At 48.0% G+C, this 11,631-nt stretch overlaps 1 protein-coding gene across 1 annotated transcript; it reads right to left on the bottom strand.

The window, feature by feature from the left end:
• Positions 1-1,952: 1,952 nt before the first annotated feature.
• LOC119386787 (uncharacterized) lies at positions 1,953-8,391 on the bottom strand. Its single transcript, XM_037654060.2, has 4 exons — positions 8,163-8,391; positions 6,403-6,535; positions 3,194-3,282; positions 1,953-2,196 (listed from the first exon to the last, which is right to left on the bottom strand). The coding sequence occupies exons 1-4, from the start codon at positions 8,276-8,278 to the stop codon at positions 2,049-2,051; spliced, it is 486 nt and encodes a 161-aa protein (XP_037509988.1). The 5' UTR covers positions 8,279-8,391; the 3' UTR covers positions 1,953-2,048.
• Between the last annotated feature and the right edge of the window lie 3,240 nt (positions 8,392-11,631).

The raw sequence follows: 11,631 nt of genomic DNA, 5'->3' as shown, positions 1-11,631 counted from the left end.
TTAATCGGACTTGGGCAGTAAGCCCGCTCCATTTCATTCTATGCCTGACCAGAGGAACTATCGTCGCACCCTTCATTATGCAAACTAAAGTGGGCATGTGAAGGTTGTGCGGCACATTGGCAAAAACAGGCGCGCTTTCATTCCATAAACAAGAAGTGTCGGACACTTAAGTGGCCGCTGAAAGTGGCGCCAAATCACATGCAGCGTCCCAAACCTAAGACACATGCCCCGCGACCTAAAACAACAACGCCAGCTTGTCGAGATTACTTATAAGGTGACCGCATGTCTTAAATCTTGTCTTCGTTTAGCGATTATATATTCGTTTAAATCACCGGTTTGATGCACTTGAAGGCTATTTACATACGAGGAAATTGCTTTGTTTGTACTGCACGCTACGAGTGTTTGTGGTACTGCTGTGCCGTTGTGTGAAGTGCGCCACGATGCTTTCTCAACGGCGCAACTTACTCTCCTCCACGTCCGCGGCTCAACAGCGCCCAGGCCCTCACACTTAGGCTTTTGCAGACCGAATACGTATCTCAACCAGTGTCCCTTACACACGATCTATCCAGTTACTTATAGCGACAATTCTTGCCCCTCATGCGTCCGAAACTCAACAGCGCCCAGGTCCTCACACTTAGGCTTTTGCAGACCGAATACGTATCCTAACCAGTGTCTCTTACACACGATCTATCCAGATACTTATAGCAGCAATTCTTGCCCCTCATGCGCAGAAATATCCACTTTAGATCACATGCTGTGCCAACGTGGCCGGTCACGATCTACAATCGATAACAACTCGGCTAGGTGGGATGCGGCCCTCCGCAGCCCCCTTCCGGACGACAAACTCTGGGCTGTCCAGCAGGGCCACGATGCGGCCGAGAAGCTTGGCCTTCCGGTCCCCACGTGGGAACGGCCCGCTGAATGCTGAGGCACGCTTTGCAGGGCCTTGAAGTTTTCCATACCATACCTTCACAGTTTGCTGAAACGGCTGCAGCAGTTGAGTGCGTCGGCTTTGCTGAAATGAGAGACAGTGGGACCGCCTTTTGATAACTGGATAATTTTTGATTGGGCGAGGTGGTGTTTCCGATTACTGGAAAATACGAGTGCCTAAACAAGCGCTACGAAACGACACGGACAAATTTAGAGAGTACTTAAAAAGTGCAAACCACGAAGAAGAAAGAAGCACATACAACAGGACTGGCTTTCGTGTATTTCTTTAGCGTTCGTCATTTGAGCTTTTCAAGTACCTTCTAAAATGGACCAACTCCCCAAAACCAAGCTATAACTGACAAGGACAAGCGCATATTCTTTTCTTCTCGTAATCCTTAGTTGTTAGGGTTTTAAGTCCTGAAATCACGATATGATTATGACTCACGCCGTAGTGGAGGGCTCCGGAAATCTCGACCCACTAGGGTTCTTTGACGTACACCTAAATCCAAGTATACACGGGCCTCGAGCATTTCGCCTCCACCGAAATGTAGCCGCCGCGGCTGGGATTCCATCCCGCGCCCTTCGGATCAGCATTCGAGCCGCATAGCCACTACCAGTGGCTGGTGTACTTGTTTACTTACGCTCGTTTTTCAAAGTATTTTGATAATTTGCTCTTGAAATGAGCCTGGTGCGATAGCAGCGCTTCGCGTTCATTGTTGTATGGTGCACAGGTACATGAATAGAGATTACCAAGTATCGGCGAATAAGTTCTCCTATTGAATCGCTTTGTATTTGATTCGAAAATGCCACTCGGCGGCTAAATAGTCCTACGCTCTTCAGTAAAGTAGATGGACTGGGGAAGATGTTTATGCGGGCGCAAAAATTGATCGGCCCTACTAGCAAGTTGGTCGATGCGTCAGGATTATTCGCACATCGTGTGGAGACGCGATAAATCTTAGAGTCATACCAACTCTGGGAAAAAAAGGAAACGAGTCTTTCAGAGATTGGTATAAACAAACTTCATTTCTGTCATGTACATGTACGGCATAGCGAGAACTGCCGCGACAAACGATGGATCTTCAGCGCGGCATATGCGTTGTCGGCACCAGAGTGACGGTCTACCGAGAGTCCGGCGTCGAGGACTCTTCGGGCTCCTCCTCGTGAGTGGAGCTTTCGGGGGCCGGGGTTGTTGAAGATTCCTCCGGTTCGGTCGTGGCCACCGTGGGGGTGACGGCATTGGAGCCACGCTTCCAGTAAGGGCCACCGCTGTACAACCGCGACCAATCAAAGTAAGGAAGACACGCCCAGCATGCAAGAAGGAAAAAAGTTGCTACTCTGGGGTGCATGGGGCAGGACTAGGTGCAAGCAAAGCCAGCTGGCGAGTTATAGGTGCGCTGATGGTACCAGGTTATCCGAAGGTGGGCCATTGACAATTACTTTGAATGCACGCAGGAAAGGACACTCGAGCCTAAGTGAAGCCCACAAAAAATAATCAGGGTAAGTCGTTGCACGTGTAGGCATGCAGCATAGAAATGAAAAGCTGAGGTATATAGAGAAAAAAAAATTCCCACCATATCCACGAAGTGAATGATGTTAGAGGAGCTTGCTCGGAGATAATAGGGTAAACCGTGAATGCAGCCAGTGGAGCCTTGGAAGAAGGACCCCACCCACAATGAACTATTTTTAAAATAAATGTTGCTTCTGCGTACAATTCCTCTACTGTCATAAAGACGTGACACGGCCTTGTCTTCGTTCAGGTTATCAGTATCGAAGCGCACTGACTGAACTGTCGAAAGAGAGGAAGCGCGCAGTTGTGGCCCTCTAGCGGTCTCCTATCAAACTAGAGCACGCGCCGGAGTGGAGCAAGCGCGGCATGCTACAGTTGGCTACGCCATACGTGGTTTTGCCTGCGTTAATATCACCATCAAGGTGCCCAATGAACAAGAGGAAGAAGACTTCTCTTTCGCGCGAGCGTGCGCTGACATGGTTATACTTTACCTGTGTTATGCCAAGCTAGCGGGGGCAATGAGAACTAGCGGCTGCTACGGTGATGAACAAGCCCCGAGCATAAGGAGCAAGCTCCTAAAAACGTTAAGAGATGTCCTCAGCACAAGTACACCGTTAACGTAACTATGTGCCATGTGCACGATAAAAGCCTGCACCAAATTACGTGCTTCCGCCACCAAGCAAGTTGATAAAGTTCAGATTAGCGGCCAGGCAGCTTCAGCTCAGTCATGCAGGAAGGAAGGAAAGGAAGCATTACTAGTAGTCGAAGGGGCAGGTTCCCAGCAGCTCGTCGCAGCACACTGCGTTGACGCACTGCCGCGAACAGCAATCCAGGGGGCCGAAACACTGAAAGAAGAAAAAAACATGGCGTAAGCCATCAGTTTTGGGCTAAATATACAAGGTGTCTCAGTGGTCGCGCACTGTCAGTGCACTTGGCCTGCAGGTGCAGCAAGGAGCGTGCGCGAAAATTTGCTTTTTCTGGCTCAAAATAACGGCGACATGAAAGTGGGACAATTTTCAAGATCGCAGTGCCTTCTGTGTGCTTTGCGATGCAAAGCCACGGAAGTCATCATGTTGCTCACACCCGAAAATAATTGGGGTGTTACGTGCGAGAACCACGGCTTGGTAATATTGTAAGGTCCGGCATGGTATAGCGTGGGAATTGGTATCAATTTTATTCCTCCGAGGTTTTTCAACGTGCACCTGCATAGAAGTACACGGATGTTCTTTGCATTTCGCTTCCACCGAAATGCAGCCGACGTGGCTAGGAATTATATCTGCGTCCTCAAAGTTAGCTGGGCAACATCGTGGAGCTAACACGGCGGGCGCAGTTCTCTGCGAACGATAGTTTGCGACAGCGGCAAACGGCAATGCGAATGTCAAGTTTGGAAAAATCGATTGAAGTAATCAATTGAGTCGCGCGCGCACATCCATACATGAGCATGAATGCAGTCGTTGACATGCGGATAAATTCACTCGACTCTGTGACAAGCGTCCCGGATTATCGGAAATAGCGAAAGTGTGCACAGATGCGCGGCACATAACATTTGGCTACTTATGGGCTGTAAATTGAGGAATGGAAATTGAGAAGACAAATCAGCAATGAGCTAAAGGAGACGCACGAGATGGCATTAAAAAGCATTGACCTGAAGTTTATCTTGCAAATGAAACTTTATTTGTAGTGCCAAATAGGACATGCAGGCATTTGTCCGCCATCTTGGTACGTACGATAACATTCAAAAGAGCTTGTGTTGGGGCTAGTTGGAACAGCTTAGCTAGAACGTATTTTTTTGTAAACTGTGCAGCGCTGCTTATTCCACTAATGCCCCATAATCCTGATAGGATGTCTGTCACCGAGTTTTAATCATGGCAGGGGCTGTGCAGTGGTTGTGGGAAGAGCCGAGTTGACGAAAACTGGCGTTCGGAGTTCACGTGCGGCGCAGGAACCGGCCTATCCTTGTAGCTATACACCTTTTCACAGGAGCACCCTCGCACCCATGCTCGCACCAGTGCGCTGCAGGGGTCGAGGGTATGTTTTCAGTGTTGCCATCGCGCTTTGGGCTGCGCATGTTGTACCTGTACGCTTGGCACGCTTGGATGTTGTGTGTGAATTAGGCCCTTCTTTGCGATAAAAAGCGGTTGTCATGACCGGAAATGGTGCGTATTCAAAGAACCGATCGTCTGGCCATCACTGTGTCGTGCTCGGATGCACGAACAATCAGCGGAAAAGGTACATTTTAGGCGTGATTGTGCGCCCGCAACACAGCACGCCGCGCGAGGATTGCAAGTGTGACATGTTCTCGCTGTATCAATTTCCGTCGTCGCCGGAATTGCAGAAGATATGGGTGGCGTCGGTAAATCGGAAAAACTTCCGTGCTTTGGGCTGCGCCAGTGCTGTGTGTGTGTGTTGCTTCCGTACGCGTTTGTGTGACTTTGTTATGCGCCTGTGTCCGATACGAAGTGGCTATCATGGCAGAAAATTTACTGCATTCGCATAGCAAGTCATCTGGTCATCACTGTGTCGTGTACGGGTGAACGAACAAGCAGCGGAAGAGAAATATTTGAGGTGCAATCGTGTGTCCGCAGCGCATGTACGCCACGCGATGAGTGCAAGCGCGGCATGTTCGCGCTGCATCGTTTTCCTTCGTCGCCTGAATTGCGGCAGCAGTGGGTGGCTTCACTAAATAGTAAGAACTTGCGCGTGTCGCCCTGGTCACGCCTCTGTTCCCGGTATTTCGTTGGCGGCAAGAAAAACGACGAGAACAACGTTCCCAAGCAGCATCCAAGATAGGAAAGAAAGGTACGCAAGCCACTGATGACTCACCTACTAACTCGTGAGAACGTTGCGGATTCACACTTCATATCGTCCATAACACAGCGGCCGACACGGCTGCAAACTCCGCCTTGCCCGGTAACGCATGTGCAGCCTGCGCGCGCCGTACTTCAGCGGACGGCCTCGCGGAAACCCACGTGCGATGGGGCCTACTGTTCACGGCTTGCGACGGTGTCACATTCCCCTTCACCAGCACGACTTTTTCCTTCACATTGTGCGCCAGCGACTGACCCATAGTCAGACTGCACGTATATAGCTGCGCGACTCCAGTGCCTCGTAGTTCCACACCTGGCGAAGACCCCACGCATTCGCCTCAACGAGATATAAACAATGTTCGCTCGCGGTATTTCTGGCCACTCACAGGTCTCCTCGACCTAGTCTTCGACGTCGTCGGGGTGAATGTAGGTCAACTGTATCTCTGAAGAAGGATTGTGCGGTGTTTACAGTTTACAGCTGACAAACTTACGCGCCGCGAACGAGTATGCGCGGAGGTTTGAAACTGATGGATAATCCGTAGACATTTAGTACGCCAATAAAGGAAAGCGGTAGACAGCTGCAAGAACGCTCTAGTTACCGATTATTAACACTTCACGCCGTGATCGACCTGGTACTACGCTGGCTGCTACAGGTACAGACGACGAAGCACTGCCGTTCGCAGACACGGAGCTAATTCTTGCGTCGCACGGGCGAATGCGCGCCGCTGAACGGTTCAGACAGCGACAAATAAGTCAGTGGCAGCGACGATACCAAACAAAACAGCTTAAAGAAACGAAAAATCAGCAAACACAGGCTTTAGCAGGGACCTCACACCAACAGATAGCGCGCCGGTTCGAGTACGCGCAGCCCAAGATGGCGATTTCGCCAATCTTGCACGTTAGACGGCGCGCATTTCAATATGGCGCCTCCCTGGGGTGAGAATTTGAAAAGGTGTATAGCCAGACACTGTTGAAGAATTGGCAAACTGTACACGATGAAAACGTTAGAAGTGGCGAGATTCTAAGAATATTATCGCACGGTGAGCGACACGTTTTAGGCACAGCTGCAAAATATTGATTTAGCTAAGATGTCTTGAACGGCATTTGTACCCAGTCGTAACTCTACCGGAACGCGCCTGGAAGACTTGCGGAACGTACCACGTCTCCGTTGGGCGAGCAGAACTGCCTGGCCGCGGCTTCAGCTACAAGTAGAGCTGCCATGAGCAGCACGGTTGTGAGGGCAACTGCAAGGAATAGCAGGCGGGTCGTGCCAACTGCGGAGGTCATGGCTCTGGAAAAGCACAACAAAGAAAGGTGTTATTGTGGTCCAAGAAGACATTATGCAAAGAAAGCGCTAGCCATAACACTTTGGCGAACGACTTGCAGAAGGCAGCCATGCCTTGCAAATGAAAACTACGTAGAACTTAAGGAAAAAGAAAAGAAAATTAATTGAACATGGAATGCCGCTGGAGTCAACGATTGAGCAAGTGGATTGGTGCCTTGACGCAGACCTATCTAATGTCGCAACGTTGTCGCCAGCGACATTCAATGATGAAGGATTTTTTTACCACCTCTTCTAGACTCCATCTTACCCTGAACTTTATCACGTTTGGATAGCACGAACGGGAACTCAAATTGGAGCACTGGGAACACAAATGGCAGCGATGGGAGCACAAATAGGAGCAAATGGGAGCACTCGTCCTGTGGTTAATGTGTCTTTCGTCTCGTCCTTAGTGCTGTTCTATTTTACAAATTAGAGCCTTGAAACATTTATAACCGACGAGGATTGATGGAACATGGCAGCGCACATCGGAACAAGGACAATACAGAATAGAACAAAAATCTCTGTACCTCAAGTGCCGTGTATTGCTGAAGAACAAGCGCAAATACGTGCTTCAACGCATGCGTGAAGTCGCCTGACGGGAGAAGGTTTCTAAATAAATCGAGGCATTTAACCGCTCACACCCTGCAAAAGCGGAGCCGTCCGACATTGCCACGTGGCAGACAATTTTTTTTTAATCAAACAGCTCCGACGTTAAGTTTTGAGAGAATAAGCGAAATGAAACCTGGTGCCAGCACTACGCTATGCATGTACTGGACACCAAGACAAACGCATGGGAAAAAGTATAACCACCTTTGCTGTAGATTTTCAAGGCAAGACTATGAAGTTTCTTTCGCGTTCTTTGCATGCTGTAGTAGTAGTTTTAAAGAATAGATTGCATTCTGTCTTTTTCTTTTGTTACATGCCACACCCACGATAAGATCGCCCAGCCTTCCTCAGCTGAGGGACTGTGCAAGGATTTGGATACACGGGAAAGTTTGAGTCCACGAATCGTTGCAATAATTGCTTTGCTTTAATACACAATATAGTTCCGAGATTTTACATAACAGAACCACTGTGAGATCATGAGGCCCCCCGCAGAGGGGACTGCACATTAATTTTTACTAGCTCGAATTTTTTATCGCTAACACTAAGGTATGAACACTAGCGTTCTTGCATTGTGCTACTGTGGAAATCTGGTTGCCATGGTCGGAAACAGAGTCCCAGTCTTTGAATTTAGCTACGGAACACTACTGAGCGACCACGGCAGCCACACATTTCTGCATACAGAGCTAAATCAATGGGCTGCGACCATAGCAAAAAAAAAAAAAAAAACGCTAACGGTGCATTGCTTGCTAACATGAAAAAGAATACTGGAAACCAGTGAACGCCAGCGGAAACCAGTGAACGCCACAGAAACGCCAGCGGAGCATGTTCTTCCGTATTGTACGACAGCTTTTTCCGTGAAACCAATACTATATTATAATCCCGATATCGGCCGAGCTGGAACGCATCATTTTGACTTCATTGCCGACACTGCGCGTGAAAAAAGTGCACAGCCGCATATTGCTACACGGTTGCGGCTTCCTAAACTTACATTTTCGTTAGTGGCGAAGTCCGGTCGAAGAAACGAAATCGGGCGTTGAACGAGAGGCGTCCTTTCACCGCGGTTGCTGCGAACGAAGTAAACCCGCAGGGTTGTTCGGTTCGCATTTATATTCGATAGGAACGAGATGGGGGCGCTCCTTTTTCGGGGGCACGCTTTAGGGGGCAAAGCCGATCGCGGGGCATTGAGCTGACTCGCGTCACCCGGCTGGCGTTTGATAAGCACCCTTCGACTAATGAACGTGACCGTGCTTGATAGCAGGAACGTGCCTTCGAATCGGGCACCGTAACGAGGGAGAAGTTTATCTTGCCACGTGAGAGTGCGCTTTGTCATATCAGGAAAGGAGAAACAATAAGCAGAATCGTTTAATGAAACAAGCCGAACTGTGGTGCCTTAAATTGAAATTTTATCGCTTTGTCCGTGAAGCGCTTGGGAACGCCGAGTCATCATCTGAGGAAAATGTATCTAGGAGGAACTAAGCGTGTCATGTCTTCACTGTGATGACGCGCAAGATACGCTGCTTATAAAAGCGCACTGTTTCCTGTATGCGCTTGATAGTTACTGGTGAATTAATGCGAAAACGATGCAGTCGTTAAAAGCTGGTTAAGTTCAGCAGACTCCATACAGCATTTATTATCTGCTTATGATATGCTTAGACATTGGGCTCTTTAAATATTTTGCCCGACTTTCTCGAATTTAGCTGCCATTTCTGCACTGCTTGACCGACAGCAGCAGCCTAACCATGAACGTCCAGAACTCTACCCCATCATGCACACTATCGCGAAGGCTGCTTCCCATAGTGAGCGCACATAGCCGATGAGATGTTCGAAGCATGATGTGTGCGGGGCACGAAGGCGTTTTACGACAAGAGGGTTGATAAATAGAGAAAGAAAAGACCACATGTGCTGATTAGCGCCTGAAAAGTAGAAATGAAAAATCGGAGGAAAAAAAGCAAGACATTACGATATGAACGCGCATGTAACACAATGATTTACCGCTCTTCAGATTTACGAATTTGGCTCCTGGATCTTGTGTATATATGTGTATGAGGGGGAGGGGATGGGAGGACAGGCAAATGCTGATGCAATCAACTTGAAGGTGGCCTCGTTTTAAGCGTCACTCCGTGATTATGTCACCTGACTGCGAAGAACGTGATCTAGCCTACATATTAACGAGCTTTTGGCATCATTGGTGTCATTAGTTGGAAAGTTAACAAATAAGGCAACTAGTGAATGCAAAGAGAGCAAAACAGAAAACACATACACAAACGAAAAAATAGGGAGCGCATCTTAATCATGGCGACTAAAAAACACTGATGTCGACTTCCTTACTTATTTCTTTTTTTTTTCTCCACGGAGCAGGAAATCAACATTCAGATTCCGTAGCATACGGGTTTTATTAATTGCATAGAGGACTACAAGATAGACATATTTTGGATGGCGTCACAGCATCTGCTTCAGCGTGAAGTAAAAAAAAAGTAATCTAAATTAGTGCGTGTGCGCAAACGAACGGATTCGTGGATATCAGTACCAGGAACATTGTAAGCCAACTTGTACTTAACAACATGTTAATATTCAACGAAAAAATTACCGATAACAACTACAGCATGAATTAGCGCGACACAGATAGCATAAGAGAAGAAGGAAAACACGACGCACGCTAAAAGACAGGATAGCGTTTAACTTCCAGTTGTTTTATTTCATGACCTTCCATCTGATTATTTTGTAGGCATTGCAGGCTCAAAAACACAACTATTCTTACATGTGTTGTATTAAGAAAGATACCTCATCTCGTTTTCCTACAAAGATATAGATGACGAGCTTGTACAGACGGGTCCACTGTTAAAGGGAACACTTGCGTGCAGGACATGTTTGGATTTCGCGCTCTTGCAAGAACAAAGTGGCTTAGCTTTGCATAAGGTTACTGGTGGTTGACAGTTCTGCCTCTTTTTGACAGACCCATGCAGTGCATGACCAATGTTTCCCTGTCCACTTGCTGTTAGAGGGCCAGCAAAATGAAAGGTGCTCATTGGAGTGCTCCCTTTAATAGTGGACCGTACTGTACACATATGTCAAAATTCAGCTATCGCTTCAGCCTTTCTGATTTCACGTGTGAGCCGATTTCGAAAACTGGCCATGACAAGGCATCTCTTCAGATTACGGTTTCAACCACACCCTTTTCAGCGCAAATCCAGAAAACCTACATGGGCGCGTGAGGCGTCGCGACAAGCATCGAATAAGAAACCGCAAAATGAAAGCAACGAAACGTTAAGTGATCTAACAACCACACAGCCCTACAATATATTTTTTTTTATTTGTGGGGTACAAGGGATTTTCATTTGCTGTTTAGCCTAAATAAAGAAAGTTTTCATGTTCTGGCTGCTCAGAAAACCACGAAATTGAGTTTCCGGAGTAACTGTATTGTAGCCGTATGCAATGAGCGTTCAATCTTTTTAAAGTTTCAGGGCTGGACTTGACTATGTGTTCGTGCGCGCTACACAGTGCAACGTCCTGGCTCTATCAAGTCGGCGAACTATGTGTGAGATGATGTGCAGTATTGTCAGTGGGTCAACACACCGACAACCCTGCACATCAACTGAAGACAACCGCGCACGGTTTCATGGAACTGGCCGTCAGTGCAAATAGTAGTATTATTACGATCCGAGTCCACAGAGAAAAGACCTGGCCATCCACAAAACCACAGAGTGGATCAATAGCTTCAACAAAGTCGCGTGCTCAGCATCAACTGTCCATCTTCCGAAGGTTGCGCAGCCTAGGCACACAATCTTAGTGACCGTGTATTTATTGTGCGGAACAGTGTACTTATTGAGCGTGATTGTCAAGCCATGCGTACAATATCGGCACCCTGTCATCAATAGCGATTTTTTTTTCTCCGATGAAGATGGAAAGCTGGGCTTGTTCATTAGGCATGAATACTTTTCGGTTTCTAGTAAACAATCCGCGCACATGTCTCATTCTACCGTCTAAGCTTTTATGTAGCTAGGGCGTCCATACGTGGACGTTCATCTATTATCTTCAGTGTTCTATTCTTGACCCAAGTCAACAATACGGAACATGCTGTGAGGCAAAACATGCGTGTAGGGTCATCAATTTGTAGCTTCGGTCAGCACGTTTGTCAGCGCATGTAGTTTGAGTGTCAGAGGGCCGGCGGCAAACAAACGAACGTCTTTATGAATTGCGAAGGGGGGAGGCATTATTGTGCAACATGAACGACAGCGGGCAGACATGACCTTTTGGCCCGACCTATCGCACGTAAATCACGGCACCAGCAGTCGCACGACCACATTCTGCCTCGACTGTCACGTGACCCACGGCGCTCATGCGTACATTCACGCAGCTCCATGATGAAAGCGCCCTCCACCGCGTCATCCCTCCTTCGTACAGGTCTCCCGCATTTATGCCGATGGGTAGGACTTCAGCGCTATGACGCCGTGTTCTCT

Source organism: Rhipicephalus sanguineus, chromosome 3, assembly GCF_013339695.2.
Source record: "Rhipicephalus sanguineus isolate Rsan-2018 chromosome 3, BIME_Rsan_1.4, whole genome shotgun sequence".
Taxonomy (NCBI): domain Eukaryota; kingdom Metazoa; phylum Arthropoda; class Arachnida; order Ixodida; family Ixodidae; genus Rhipicephalus; species Rhipicephalus sanguineus.
This window is presented reverse-complemented; position numbering and strand designations above follow the sequence as displayed.